This window comes from Scyliorhinus torazame, chromosome 15, assembly GCF_047496885.1.
Source record: "Scyliorhinus torazame isolate Kashiwa2021f chromosome 15, sScyTor2.1, whole genome shotgun sequence".
Lineage (NCBI taxonomy): Eukaryota > Metazoa > Chordata > Chondrichthyes > Carcharhiniformes > Scyliorhinidae > Scyliorhinus > Scyliorhinus torazame.
The window spans coordinates 134081422-134097177 of NC_092721.1; the positions used below are offsets into that span (position 1 = coordinate 134081422).

Consider the following 15756-nt stretch of genomic DNA (forward strand, 5'->3'; position numbering starts at 1 on the left):
CACAGTCACAAACATCCCCCACCTTTCCTCAAACCCCCCTGAAGAGTCCCTTAAGTCATACTTTATCTTCTCTAACCACAGGAAGTCATATAGGTCACCCAACCAACCGATGCCGACCGCCACTCCAGCAAAATTTACCGCCGTGCAATCAGAGAGGCGAAGGCCAAGACCTCGACCTTCCTCCTCTCCATGAGCTCCGGCTTCTCTGAAACCCCAAATATCGGCAACAAGGGGTCCGGGTCCAGCTCCTCCTCCACTACCCTGGATAAGACTGCGAATTCTCCCGCCCAAAATCTTTCCAATTTTTCGCAACCCCAAAACATGTGCACGTGATTCGCTGGCCCCCGCCCACACTTCTCACACTCATCCACTACCCTCTGAAAGAACCCACTCATTCTCGCCCGAGTCATATGCACCCTGTGCACCACCTTAAACTGTATCAGGCTCATCCTTGCACACGAGGAGGTCCCGTTTACCCTACACAGTGCCTCACTCCATATTCCCCAATTGATCTCCCTTCCCAATTCCGCTTCCCATTTCTCCTTGATCTTCACCACCCACTCGCCTCCCTGCTCCCCCAGCCACTTGTATATATCCCCAATTCTTCCCTCCCCTTCCTCATCCGGAAGCAACAGTCACTCCAGCAGAGTGTATCCCAGCAACCTAGGGAACCCCCTCCAGACCTTTCGCGCAAAGTCCCTAACCTGCAGATACCTGAGCTCACTCCCCCTCGGCAGCTCTATCCTCGCCCTTAGCTCCTCCAGACTGGCGAACCCTTCCTCCAAATACAGATATCTGACCTTGACCAGCCCCACTTCCCTCCACCTCCTGTATACACTATCTATCCCCCTGGCTCAAACCCATGATTCTCGCACAGCGGCGTTAGGACTGACATCCCTTCCACCTTAAAATGCCTCCTCAACTGATTCCATATCTTCACTGTGGACTGCACCACCGGGCTCCTTGAATACCTGCTCGGAGCCATTGGCAACACTGCCATCACCATAGCCCTCATACTAGACCCCTTACAAGATTCCTCCTCCATCCTAACCCACTCTATCCCATCTCCTTCCCACCACCACCACACCTTGTCTATCTTCGCCGCCCAATAATAATGAAGAAAGTTTGGCAATGCCAATCCCCCCTGCTGCCTCTGCCTCTGTAGCAGGGTCCTCCCCACCCTCGGTAGTTTCCCCACCCATACATAGTCAGAAATGATCATGTCCACTTTCTGAAAAAAGGCCTTTGGTATAAAGATCCCTGAAAGATAAACAAGAACCTCGCCAGAATATTCATTTTCACCACTTTGACCCTCCCCGCCAGCGTTAAGTGCAGTGTATCCTAACTCTTAAGATCCTGCCTAGCCTCCTCCAACAGCTTCGTTAAGTTCCACTTATGGAGCCCTGTCCATTCCCACGCTACCTGAATCCCCAAATACCTAAACCTATCCCTCGCTGCCGTAAATGGCATCCCCCCGAAATTAGCCCGCTGTACCAGCTCATTCACCGGGAATACCTCGCTTTTCCCTACATTCAGCTTGTACCCTGAGAATCTTGCGAATCGTCCGATCGGAATCTTGCCCTCTCTGGCATGATCCAGATCAACATATTTGAATGAGCATTTGGCTTATTTAAATATTCTTTCGCCGGATTCACCTGAGGTCCGGGTTTCACCGGTACCACCTGGGAGACCTCCCCGTTTAGTACTAGTCCACACAAACAAGGACCAGGTATACACCACCTGGGGGGAGGGGGGGTCTCCCAGGCCATTGGAGACCCCCGGGTGATGGGGGGCAGGGTAGGGTGGCATCCTGGCAGTCCCTCTGGCACCTGGGCATCTTGACATTGCCTACTTGGCACCTTGGCAGTGCTACCCAGGCACCCTGGCAGGGCCATGATGGGTTCTGGATCAGAGTCATAAGCCACAGTGGATAACCTTGCTGCCCAATAAACAGCTTTCGATATATTGCGATGAGTCCAATGGAAGGGAAATCCCTTTCATTTCAGGAAAATGACAGGGTTCACATCAGACAAAGCAATGTCAATCAGGCAATGGCATCCTGAACCAAGGGGAAGTCTGCAAACTCTCATGTTTGTCCCGTCTTTGTTTCTAGCAAGAGGGAACGAGATGAAGCTATCTCTTTGTGTTTAGAGAGCTGTAGTGATCATCCTTAGGCAGCAGTTAACTGCAAGACTTCTCATGTATCTCTTGTAGTAGCCTGAAAGGAAATTGAAAAGAGCCATGGATATCTCGACAGCCACAGGCACTGATGCTCTTAGTCAGCTTTGAGGTATAATTATGGCTGAAGCTGTTGGCAGACTTTAGCTACAAGCTATTTAGTGAAAAGAAGGCATCTCCAGCATCAGTTGCTGCTGAATTCAAAATGAGAAAATTGTCTCCCAAAGACTCCCTGGCAGTATGGCCTCCTGCTCAGAGCCCTTCTATCCTTCCTCCTCAGCAGCTTATCCTCCTTTGCGTGGCCTCCCTTATTCTCTCAGTCATGCTCAAATTCAACAGGATGGCCTCCCAGGCCACTCATCTCTGGAAACAACTTGTTTCAGCATAAATCTTTAAACAAAGAAGTAGATCAGTACCAGCCAGAAAATTTCCTGTAGAATATTCAAACTTCAGACAAGTATATGAAAGCTCCAAGACTTTTGGAATTGCATCAGCAGGTGGAAGAAATAATTCAGCACCTAACTTGTAAGTAGTTTGTGATTTCTTTAAATAGCACTCTGAATGCTTCCAGCAGTCATATGTGGGCGTGTCGACACTTTCCAAGAGTATGTCCGGTGGGCTTTCTGTTGAACTCATTCAAACATTAGGAGGCTGACTAGCACCTTGTGGTAATACCAGGTATTGCAGTACCTGAGAGGTGGATGGTCATTGGCTAGACCTAGACCATTGGCTAATGTACATAGCTCCGCCCTAAGAGGCAGAGTATAAGAACCAATGCCGTCCCAGCAGCCTTCACTTTTTGTATCGATGCGGCTGGGAACAGTTCTAGCTGATTAAAGCCTATTAGTTATGACTCACCTTGTCTCGAGAGTAATTGATTGCGCATCACACCTAAGAAATGGACACTAAAGAGCCTAATTCCCCTCCCAAGTCTTTCACTATTCCCTCTTTTAAAATGCCCTCTACTAATTTATCCATTACTTACTTATTGGTCTTAAGTTCTCTGCAGCATTTTTTGCTCTTTTTCAAAATTTGAATTGTGTTTCCTACTTTCCCGTTGTCGTGAACAATACTCGTTTCAAATGGTTCCTTAAAAATATTGGCAATAATGTAGGTGATTTCACTTTTCACTCTTATATGATCTCCGTATGTGTCTGGTAGTTTCTCTTGTTTTAACTTCAACGACAATAACAACTTGTTTTTATATCACACATTTAATGCAGGAAAAAATCCCAAGGTACTTTACGGAAAAGCAATCAGACAAAAATAAATGTCAAAGAAGGAGATATAGGAAGGGATAATGAAATGTTTGCTCAAAGGAGTGGGTGTTAGGGGAGTCTTAAGGACGGATAAGGAAGTTGAAAGGCAAATTTTTAAGGGAGGAAACTGTAGGCTGTAAACCAGTGAAGGCAAGGAACCATTAATGGGGCAGAGAGAGGGATACACAAGAAACCAGAGCTGAAAAAGCAGATTTTTTACACATTACAAGGTTGGGGCAGGTTAGGTTAATAGGGATGGGCGAGTACATGGAACGGTTTAAACTGGTGGATGAGAATTTTAAGTTTGGAGACTGGAGGACTGGAGATCATGTCGATGAGTGAGCACAGTGTGACAGGTTAAAGTGGTGGTGCAAGATAGTGTGTGGGCACAAACTTTTGATGAGCTGTGGTTTATGCAGGGTGCAGAATGGGAGACTAGTCAGGTGAATGCCAGCACTTCATTACAACTGTGCTTAGCTGGCATCTTGTAATATTTCAATGATGCCATGAAACATGGAGCATGGCTGCAAAGGATAGTCTTAATTGTTCAGACACCTCGGGCTGGATTCTACGTTTTGGAGATTAAGTCCCCACGCCGGCGTGAAAACGGTGGTCTTTTACGCCAGGAAAACTGGCGCAAAACGGCCACTAATTCCACATTTGCTAGGGGCTAGCAGGGAGGCAGCGTAGAGCTCGCAGTTCTAGTTGCCGATACAGCCCTGAGCATTTCCGGTTCCATGGCTGCGCATGCGCACGATGGCGGCCTGCAACAGCCGCGCCGTGCTTCTTGGCAGACTCAGCCCGTGGACCCAGACCGCAAAAGTAGTGGCCCCCTCGGCCACTCGTGCTACCCAGACCGCCCGCCCGTTGTGCCCCCAGGCCCGAATGAAACATCCCCTGCCCGCGGATTGTCCCTCCCCCGACTGTGGCGGCGCCGGACTGAGTCCGCAGCTGCTATTCGAGATTCCCGAACGATGTGAGCACACATAACCCACGCCGTCGGGAACTTGGACAGTCGGGGGAGCATCGCGGGGCGAGCCTCAGGCAATGGCCTGAGGCCATGGATAAGGCGTGGCATACTCCTAGAGTATGACACTTTTCAGGGGCAGAGAATACAAAAACCGGCGCAGCTCCCGATATTGGTGTCAAAACGGATTCTCCACCCCGTCGCTGAACGCAATTTCGGTGTCGGGGAATGGAGAATCCAGCCCCTCATTTGAGTACACAACCTTATACATAATTTTTTGTTGTTCTTATTTTATTCATGTAGCTCCAGGATCAATTGTTGAAGAGCAATGAAATGCAAACAGAAATAACCGAACTGAACAGGAAAAATGAACAGTTGCAGACAGTTATTGAAGAGCTTCACCGAGTAAATGAACAATTTTCCACAACTAACCTGGATGTGGATGTCCAAATGCATGATTTCAAAACTAAAAATGCTAACCTGCAGAAAAGGAATGCAAAGATGCAATCTACCGTTACAGATCTGATTAAAAAATCTTACAAGATGTGGAGCCATGTCGCCGACGTGCAGGAGTCAGTGACCGATTTGAAAACTGCTGTGCGTGAGGTAAAAGACGACAATGGCAAACTCCAATCAATGATTTCTGAACTGCATTTGAAAAATGAGCAACTTCACTCTATCGTCGTGGATCTGCAGGACAATATTAGCCCAATGGAATCATGCGTCCGAGAAAAGCTTTGTAAACTGGTAGTAGCTGGAACTGAAGATCAGGAACTACATCACAGGATCTTAAAATTGCAAGAACAGAATGATCAACTGAAAACCATGATCGTAGATTTAGGTAAGAAACAAGGCTGTCAGGGAGCCATAAATTTACAAATGCATGATAACGTCACTGAGGTTAAGGACATTATGGAAAAATTACACAAAGAAAGTCAACAAATGCAAACCATAATCGCAGAACTGGATGAGAAAAAATACCAACTTGAGGTTTTTGTTTCGGCGCTACAGGAAAATAATTTCAAACTGCAGGCAGCTATTCCCCACAATGATCAGCTGCATGCATTTTCAGAACTGGAGAATAATGCGACGGAGGACAATTTGAAGCTACAACATGAGAACTTGGAGTTGCAGACCACAATATCAGAGCTCTGCCAAAGTAAACAACAGCTTGAAGCTTCCCTTTCAACGCTAAAAGAAAAGGTCCGTGAACTTGAGGCTACTGAGTTTGACAATAAGAAGCTTCAACTCATGACCTTGGAACTTCAGGACAAAAATAATGAATGGACAACCACTGTCATCAAACTTGAAGACAAGAATATTAATCTCCAAAAAAGTTACAATGACCTTCAGGACTATAAAAATGAACTGTTAACAATAATTTCAGAATTACAAAGTAAAGCATTAAAGTTAGATGGTGTTGAATTACAAAACAGACAGTTTCAACTCTTAGTCAAAGACCTACAAGAAAAGAATGCAGAGTTAAACATCAAAATCTATGAACTTGCAGAGAAAAATAACCATCTAAAAGAACATATTTCACAAGTGCAGTATAATGTAACTCGCCATTGGATTGCTAATGTTGATTTGCAAGATGGTGCAAGACCCCAGTATGTTAGTACAGAAACTAAAAGGAGGAATTACCAGTTTGAAAGTTCTTCATCAGAGCTGCAATCAGTAGTAGGTGTATTAGAGATTACTGATACCATGAAGGAGAGACTTCAGAAATCAGTCTCACATGTGCAAGAAAACATTTTTGAAGTTCAAGACAACATTTTGAAACTGCATGGAAGAGTCAACTGTCTTCACAAGATTGTTATGGAGCTACAGGAAAACAGTCATCAATTTATTTTAAACATTTCAGAACTGCAAGATAAGATTTATAAGTCTGACATACGAAAATCACAAAACCAAATGGATCAGGAGAAAAAGATTTATAATGAAGAAAAGATCTCTATTCCAGAGTTCAAAACCATGGATGAATCACCTATTACCATATTGCCAGCCTGCAGAGAAAGCTCTCTTATACAAATAATCCTTAGAGTGATCAGGGTTGGCAAAGACATTAAGATCTCCATTGAGAATATTGGGGCTGAGACCAAATACCTTCAGTCTTCATTTTTTGATTTAGAGAGCAAATTCAGTGAAATACAGCGACACAAGGGAGGTTTGCTAAATACAGAGGCGTGCACTCTTCAAGAAATGGTTCAGCAGGTGAAGCAATATAAATGTATACTTGAGAAACATGAAGAAGAGAAAGTCCTCCTGAAACAAAAAGTATCTGAACTGGACAAGAGACTTGCTGAGGAAAAGTCTTTCTCGAATAAAGTCGAAGCTCAAATCCAGAATCAGCAACGCATAGCTAGCTCTGAAATTTCCAAATTTCACAAGTCAATAAAGGACCTTCTGAGTAGTAATATGAAACTCGAGGAAACAATTAATTGGTCTCTGGAAAGGAATGGAGTGTTAGATGTCAAACTTGCTACCCTGAAAAATATTCTTGCAGAGGAAGAGTTTCACTTTAGTGAAAAGGAAACCAAGATAAACCACCAGTGGAAGATATATACCAATCAGGTTAAAAGTCTGCAGGGCATGTTATCAGAAATGCTTACGGAAAATACAGCTCTGAAGGAAACAATTACGATACTTGACCGGGAGAAAGCCCAGCTACAAATCACAGCACCTGAACTGCAGTCCAGGTTAAAATCAGAAACGTTAAATGCAGAAATTCAGCAGGATGACCCGCTGGGTGCAAAGTGGTGTGGGAATAGACTGCAAGAGAAAAATAAAACAATGCCAAAAAAATGTATAACATTTCTGAAGGATATGGAGAAACTTGAAGCAAGTAAAGAGCTTCCTAAGAATCTAGAGACAAAATTTACTGCAGAAAATTTGTACTTCGATGAGAAAAGTACTCAAATTAAAAGCCAACAGAAGACAGCAGGTTGTGAAGGGATGAATTATCCAGGGGGCACAATAGAAGAAATTCTAGACAGCAACAATAAAGCTTGTGAGCCTCCGATTACTGTTGAAAAAGCAAAGATAATGGTAGACCATGTAAACTCTGAAATAAAAGTCAAATTTGCAGATGAGGCGCTGTGTTGCATTGGAAATGATACTCCAGATATGACTAATCAGTCTACATTAGCAGTTTTTAAGAATAATCTGCTGGAAATACCCAGTGAAATGATGGAGAGTAACAAACAACTTCAGGCATACATTGAGAATCTTATGGACGAAAAATGCCTGCTGACAGGCATGGTGGCTGAATTGGAAAAAAAAGTGAGAGAAATACAACAGCACATTAATGAAAGTGAAGTACAGAAGAATATTGCATTTTGTGAATGCATTCCAACAATTACTGATCCTCAGAAAAGAGAATTCGAACAGTTGCTAGACCATAAAAATGCATTTATGATCCATGATGAAGAAAAACATTCCTTGGATGCCATAGTTGAAGAATTGAAGAAAAATATTGCAAGGGAAGAATTTCATTCTCGTAACCTTGCAGCTCAAATAGAGGCCCAAAAAAAGGAATACGATGAAGAACTAGGGCGGCTTCAAAAAATTATTAAGGATATACAGGAAAAGAATGAAAATCTAAAAGAGATTGTAGTGAAACATGAAGAGGAGCAGAAATTGTTCGAAATTAGGCTGTTTGAAAAAGAGAACATTCTTTCTATAGATCAGATACACGAATGTGAAATACAAGCTCAAATGAAGTACCAAATCCAGTTACTGGAAAACCAGAAATGCCAGTTAGAAGATTTGGTTGATGATCTTTTGGATGAAAGTGGAAATCAAGAGATTGATGTGGATAAATCTTCACTACAAGTAACAAAGGATGAAACACCCAGTGATCTTAAAGAGCAACACTGCTTCAGTGAACTTAAAGTTAAAAATTATGTTGTGCCGGCGGGAAGGGTTTGTGAAAGTACTAAACTTCAAGGGGAAACAAAAATGCTCCAAGAGAGAAACAGACTATATGAGTTGATAGTCGAGGCTTCTAGGGTGGAAAAAGAATCCCTTATGGAGTCGCTTTCAAAGTTTAAAAACATATTTAGAAAACAACAGATGTACTACAGGGAAAGTGTGGCAGATCTAACTGATCAATTAAAGGAGGCTAATATAAAAATACAACAGCTTCAGGAAAAACGAAATTTGCTGAGGCATAATAATGCAAAACTTCAGGAGGTGATTAATAAATCTGAAGGAGAAATCTTTTTCCCTCAAATCAATAGCATATGTAATTTAGAGAGTCAATCAAAGCAAATGGAACATGAACACCACAGAAGTATCACAACAAATCCAGATAACTCCAGCGAACAGCCCAACCAACCAGAAAGTAAAAAACATCTAAATTTATATGTTCAGATATCTGGAGAAGAGAATGATAGCCAAATCTTTGAATTAAAGAACATTGAACCAAAAGAAACAATTGAGGAACCACAGGACAGTAGTGAAGAAAAACAGAGTACTATGGAGAACCTTGAAAGTGAGAACAAAATGCTTGAATTAAATGTAATTCACCTCAAGGAAATGCTAGAAGTTGAGGAATACACGTCTAATAAAATGAAGATATATCTGAAAAGCAAATGCAAGATATTAACAGATCAGAATAATGGTCTCCAGGAAATGATCGCAGAGCTGCTGGATGAAAATGCAACATTTCAAGTTTCAACTGATAATCTTGAGAAAGAAAAAAAGCTGCTGATGTTTAAAATCACTGAGTTGAAAGATGAAATAAAAATGAACCAGGAATGCTGCACCAACAAAACAGTGCAAAGGGTTTTATCAAAATCCATTGATCTGCAAAGTAAGCTAAAGGAGAGCAGTAACAGGAATCTCCAAGCGATTACTGCAGGACTGGACAGAGGAATAATACTTCCTGAAGTTGTAGTGTCACACTTAGAAAAAAAAAATGAATGTCAGAACTATCAACTAGCAGAGATAGACATAGAGAACAACCATCTTCATGAAGCAGGACAAGAGCTTCAGGACAGTAATGCAAAACGTCAAGAAACCATTGTTAGCAGAGCAAATGATAAAATTCTGATGAATGGGATAGCTAGTTGTTTGCAAGGTGAAACATTAAAAGAGCACAATTTCAGCATTGTGTTAAAAAAGAACTCTCACACAGAAGTCCCTGATTGTGGAAACATTTGTCAACAAGAATCGAAGAAGAATTCATCAGAAAATCATCAGTTAATCATAGAAGATCTTGCAGAAGAGAAGTTGGAACTCATAGACTCTCCAATTAACGATGAACTGAAGGAACAAGCATTCTACTTCAGTGAAAATGTAGTGCCTTCAGATGGTCAGAAAGATTTTACTTGGGCAACACAAGAGAGGAAAAAAATGGATGCAGCAGTTGAGAACCCTTCAGGGGAAATGGATGTTCCAGAAATGTCCACACTTAAATTAGAAAGATCAATTTCAGAAGAGCAACTGCATCCTCAAGAACCTGAGATGTCTACTATAGACAGAACTCATCAACAAGCAACAATAAATGAAGAAATAAATAACTGCCAAGACACTGTCATTGACATACATGAACAAACCACAGAGAAGAAAGTTTTTTTAACACCTTTTCTCCTAAGTATAGTTGATGAGGAAGATTTGTACCCAAGTAATGCTACCTCACAGTGTGACATCCACTGGAACAGTGCTGACACTGAATTAAGGAACAACTGGCTGCAGGAAACAGCTGGATCACTTGGGAATACGGAAGATCTAGAAATCACACAAAATGTCAAATTGAAGAAAGAAACACAGCTAGGTGCAGACCACAAGCTACAGGCTAAAGCAGTCTTAGAGGTTCCTGATGCTGATAAAGCAAGATCGATTAATGCTAATAGGGCTCCAGTATTGCTGAATGAGGTCATCCATCAACAAGTAAAAGTCATCTCACAGTTGAAGAGAATTCAGGAAGTAAATGAGGTTACCATTAATCATCAAGAAGAAAGCGAATTGCAGAAAGTAGCTTCCCTTGTTCGAGAGACAAAGCTTTCAGAGGAAGAATTTAACGATACGAGGTACATTAATTCACGGTAGGAAATACCAATGTTTAGGATCACTGAGGTAAAATTAGATAAGGTACAAAAATGGGCACAGGGATTATGATGCACGATTAACCCATGCCAGTTTGTTGTGATTCAGGTAGCACACAAACCTCATGTTGTTTGCTCATTTTAATGCGTATAGCTCAGCACTAAATTTACTGCTGAGCGGCTGCGCACCTTGGCAAGTTGCCCAGGTATCCAGGTTTGTGCAAGACTAGCACCACCTACCCACACTTCTTAAAGATGATGTACGTTCTGCTGGAGGAGGTGCTGGAAGTGGCTGGGGAAGAGTCTCTGAGCTGGAAGAAGAGTGAAAATAGCATGCCCCAGGTTTCTCTGCACACTGTAGGCTTTGATTCAGAGATGGACAGGAGGAAAGAGGTCCTCAACCCATAAGCAGCAGGGAGACCTTCCAGGCAAACACTGAGAAGGCAGCAGATAGCCAATACTGTGAGTATAAGCAGTTTAGCCCCAAATAATCGAATGTAGTGAGGAAAGAGGTTTAATAACTTGAATGCATCTACTTTTTTTTAAATTTAGAGTACCCAATTATTTTTCTTTTCCAATTAAGGGCAATTTAGCGTGGCCAATCCACCTAACTAACACATCTTTGGATCTCCCCATGCAGACACGGGGAGAATGTGCAAACTCCACACAGTCAGTGACTCAGGGCCGGGATTTGAACCCAGGAGCTTAGCGCCATAGACCCATTGCTAACCACTGCGTCACGTGCTGCCCCATTGAATGCATCTTCTAATGCCATATCACTACATATTAGCCTATTGTTCCATTCGACTGCCTTTGTTCACCTATCAGTATTCCCAATCAAACACAATTAATAAGCATGATGATTGGAACCAGAAGCAGGCGTAGACCACTTGGCCTCTCGAGCCTGCTCCACCATTCAATAAGGTCATGGCTGATATAATTTAACCTCAACTACACATGCCTGGCTGTCCCCATTAAGCTTTCACCCCCTTGCTTTTCAGGAATCTATCTACTTCTATGTTAGAGATATCCAAGGATTCAGCATCAACCACCTTTTGAGGAAGAACATTTCAAAGTCTCACAACCCTCTGAGCAGAGGCGGACTTACACTTTTGGGGGCCCCGTGCTCTCCCTCTTTGCGGGGCCACTGCAACATGCCCCACCCTCTGGTGACATGACGGCCCACCCCAAATGATGTCAAGCCTTGCCCCAAATGATGTCAAGCCCTGCTCCCAATGATGTCAAGTCCTTTCCCCAGTGGTGTCAAGCCTGGGCCCCAATGATGGCAATGTCTCCTGACCCCTCCCACCCTCAACTCGCACAATGCAAGCCACAATAACTCAAAATCAATGCTGAACTGCTTTAGTGCTTTTTAACCTATGAGAACAAGCCTGTAATTGATTAATTGAAATCCGTAATGCAAGGCACAAAAACCCCAAATCACTATTTAGCTGTTCCAATACTCTTTAACTTATGAGTACAAGCCTGAAATTGATTAATTGAAATCTACAATACAAGCCACAAAATCCCAAAATCACTGCTCAACTGCTTTAGTGCTCTTTAACATGAGAACATTGATTAATTGAAACTCCAGCTACCTATTGTCAGCATGACGGTGGAGATGGTCAATATTGCAATCTGTATGTCTTGAGGCCAGCAAACATAAACTAGCTGATGAGCAAAGGGATGGAGAAATTAGCCAATGATATGACTGTACCACAGCAAAGGCCAGTGTAGGATAGAATGAGCCAGCAAACGTCCAGTGCTGGAGCAAATACTCCAATGAAGTGGATTGTCCAGTCCATGTCTAATATCAGTGGCTTTGCTGGCAACTGTCTGGCAGGATTCCGTTTTTTGTCCAGAAGAGAAGTGACTTTCTGAAGGCCAGTATTGAGAGGGATGGAGGATGGTGGTTACTCACCAGTGATCAGCTGTCTGCATGTAACAATACCATTATATCAGACCAGCTTATGCTCTCTTTTGAAGAACAGAGACTGGAGAACATGGAGAACATGGGACAGAGTTTTTCGTTTTTATTGCTTCATCGGTTGCAATCCATGACAATTTAGATAGCTTTTCTTCTCCACATTTTGTTCACAAAATCATCAATAAATTCATCATAGGTAAAATCTTGTAAGAATGCATTTTCAATCATCAGTATTGCTGAACCTGTCCAATGTTCTTGACTCATCGTACTTTGCAGATCATTTTTTTAACTCTTTTCAATACAGAGAAAGAAACTGGATGCATTTGTGACAGGTATTGTTACAAATATTTTCAGAATGGTTTCCACATTTGGAAAGGCTACCTGCAAACCATCATGTACTAGTCTGTACAAATCAGCTGGTGATCCCAAAGCATAAAGCTCATCATTATCGATGAAATGAATGAATTTTTTCACTTAATCTTCAAAAAGACTTGTGTCAGTGTCCTCTCTGTAGAATTCAATTAATCTCTTACTTCAGTGGCTCTTAGCATTCTCATCCATACCTTTGTCGAAAAGCACCCAAAATAATTCAACAGTTTTCTTCAGAGATTTACTTCTACATTACAAATGCACCATTATTGTGTCACAAATAACATTGACAGTCTCAACGATGATCTTAGCTTTTCCTTTTAAAATGATTTCTTGTCTCTTGTTTTCTGTATTATTTGTGTCAGGAAATAGTTTCCTATGTCTCATATGCTTCTCATCATCAGCGGGACCTGTATTCCTTGTTAATGTTAGTGCCTCTGCTTTCACTGAGGTATAATCATTTTGAGCTTCCATGACAAAATCTCTAACTGAAGCTAACAATTGTGAAGCATTCAATAACGTTGCTTCAACAGTATGCAGTGATTTGCTGATGGCACAAATTCTTTGAAGTAAACGGTTCCACAAAACAGTATAAATAGCAATATTGTACTTTTCAAACTTCTCTGCAAAGGATTTTACTTCAGTTTTCACACGTGGAGCAAAATTCTCCATCCCGCCCCGCCACATTTCTGCCCCGACCCGCCGGCGGGATGCTTCGTTACACCGGCCGGTCAATGGGGTTTCCCATTATGGGGCAGCCCCACGCCGTCGGGAAACCCCCGGGCGCCGGCAAAACGGAGACTCCCGCCGGCGGAGAATGACGCCCATGGTTTCCCTGATTTTGACGTGGCTATGTCTAATAAGGTTTCCTTTATATCAACAAAGTTCATCCTCAAAGCCAAAACAGCACCTGCATGAATGAACCACCTGGTGTCACTAATTCTTTTGACCGCAAATATTTTCCATGCGCTGCTCCAAGCATGATTTCAGCATATTCCACCGATGCTTAGAAACAGAAAAAAAGACACGCATGTTTTGAATAAAGTCAAAAAAATGTACAGCTCCCTCACAGGATTCAGCTGCTGTGTTGCAGATTAAATTCAATGAGTGATTGGAACATGGGATGAGTAATGCACAGGGGCTTGCATTGTTCAGTCTTGCTTGTAGACCCAAATGTTTTCCTGCCATATATGCGGAATTATCGAAGCTCTGCCCACGACAATCTTTTATGTGCAAACCTAAATTTGCAATGATTTCCAAGACAGTTGTCTCTAGGCACTCAGAAATGTAGGATTGTAGCTGGATTAATCAGAGCAATCACTCGACAACTTCCCCATCACTGGTCACATATCTAAACACGAATGTTAATTGGTACACATGACTCATATCTGGTGTTGAATCAACTATTATGGAATAGTATTTGGTATCTTTTACTTCATTAGTGAGTTGGTTTCTGAACCACTCTGCCATTATAGTGATGAAGTCATCATAGATTCTGTGTGTTAAAAAGTTGGTCTTCCCTGAGCCACAATATTGTTAACTTTCTAAATGCTCTTTGAAAAGCTCATCAAATTCAATGAGATATTTAAGGCAGGCTAAAAAAATATCTCTTTGATTTGACACTGATGACCCATCATGTTATCTTATCCCAAGGAACACAGCAGCATGACTGTGGCAACAACACACCTCAGCATGTTCCTCCAATAAGAACACTCCATTTCAAACTGAGCCGATAACGCAGAATCAATTCTTCTTCCAGATAATTTACATCTTTGAATGAACTCACACACAGCCTTAATATAACTTTTGGAAGTTTCATGATCAGCAGTATCTCTTCAACCATTTCTCCAGTTCGAGTACCCATCAACAAATGATTGTTTCAATTTACTAGGGTCAGGGAATAATTTGCAAACATAACAGTGATCACCTTAGACGTTTCCAAAAATATTAATCAATTTATCCTTTCCACCATACCATTTCTCTTCACCCCAGAAAATGGGACTCATGAAAACTTCTAACCTGATTTTGGCCTTGAATCTCAAACTCTGTTCAAATCTTCCATATTACTAGGTTCTCAGGTCTATTTATTACAAAATATTCAATCATACCCAGTGGAACAGATTTTGGCCTTGAGGCAATGTCTTGAGGGTCGGTTTCTTCCCTCACTTCAGCTGCAGAACAATATGCTTGAGCAATATCGTGTTGTTACATTCCCATTTCAGAATCCACTTCTTGTTCATGTTTTTCAGGCAATGTGTTGTCTCTGGAAATTGGCAGGTCGAAGTGATCTGACAAGTAATTTGATTGATGTTGCTGTTGAGGATGAATGTGCAGTTTGGGCACTGCTCAATACTTCAAATCTTTTAATGGTAAAGTGTTCTCAGCCCTGGCCTGGAAGTCGAGAGTCACTCCATTGCTTCCCTCGACAGTCATTGACCAGCGCCACCTCCTCGCCCCGCTGAAGGTTTTACAGGCTCGCACCCCAATGTAAGGTCAGCGACCTCACTTTTGCCTCAGGTTGCCAGGCCAAATGTCAGAAACCTGGCTGCTGCTTCACTCAATGAAAGTTCAGAAACTTCGCACCAATTCAGGAGTTCCGTCTGAACTGCTCTAAGTCCCCACCACCTCTCACTTGGCAAACTGTTTTCCTGCTCTAAAAGAGAGTCCACAATCGGAGCACCATGTTGTTCTGTGATGCCTGCTGACAGGCTCAGGAAATTCGAAATAGCCTACCAGCAAATTCAGAGCTACCATGCTCTGATTGGTGCTCCCACACCACAGCCACCTCTCAGTATGAGGCTATTCAATTGGCCAGGGTCCTGCGGTGCTGTGTGTTTCATTGTATGCCTGCCTCTGCATCGGAGAGAAAAGACAATTTCCTCATCTCTATCTTAAATGAACAACTCTTTATTTTTAATCAATGGCTTCGTGTTCTACATTCTCCCACATGAGAGAATGTTGTTTCCATAACCACCCTGTCAAGTTCCCTCAGGATCTTACATGTTT

The 15756-nt window shown here is 42.4% G+C and overlaps 1 protein-coding gene across 2 annotated transcripts in view; it reads left to right on the forward strand.

Annotated features, from left to right (window-relative positions):
• The window catches only part of kbtbd3 (kelch repeat and BTB (POZ) domain containing 3), a 282090-nt gene that overhangs the window by 250530 nt on the left and 15804 nt on the right, over positions 1-15756 (forward strand). For both annotated transcript variants that reach the window (XM_072476770.1, XM_072476769.1), the window contains exon 5: positions 4708-10454. In XM_072476770.1, the coding sequence (XP_072332871.1) occupies positions 4708-10454 (5747 nt within the window). The remainder of the gene's footprint in view (positions 1-4707; positions 10455-15756) is intronic.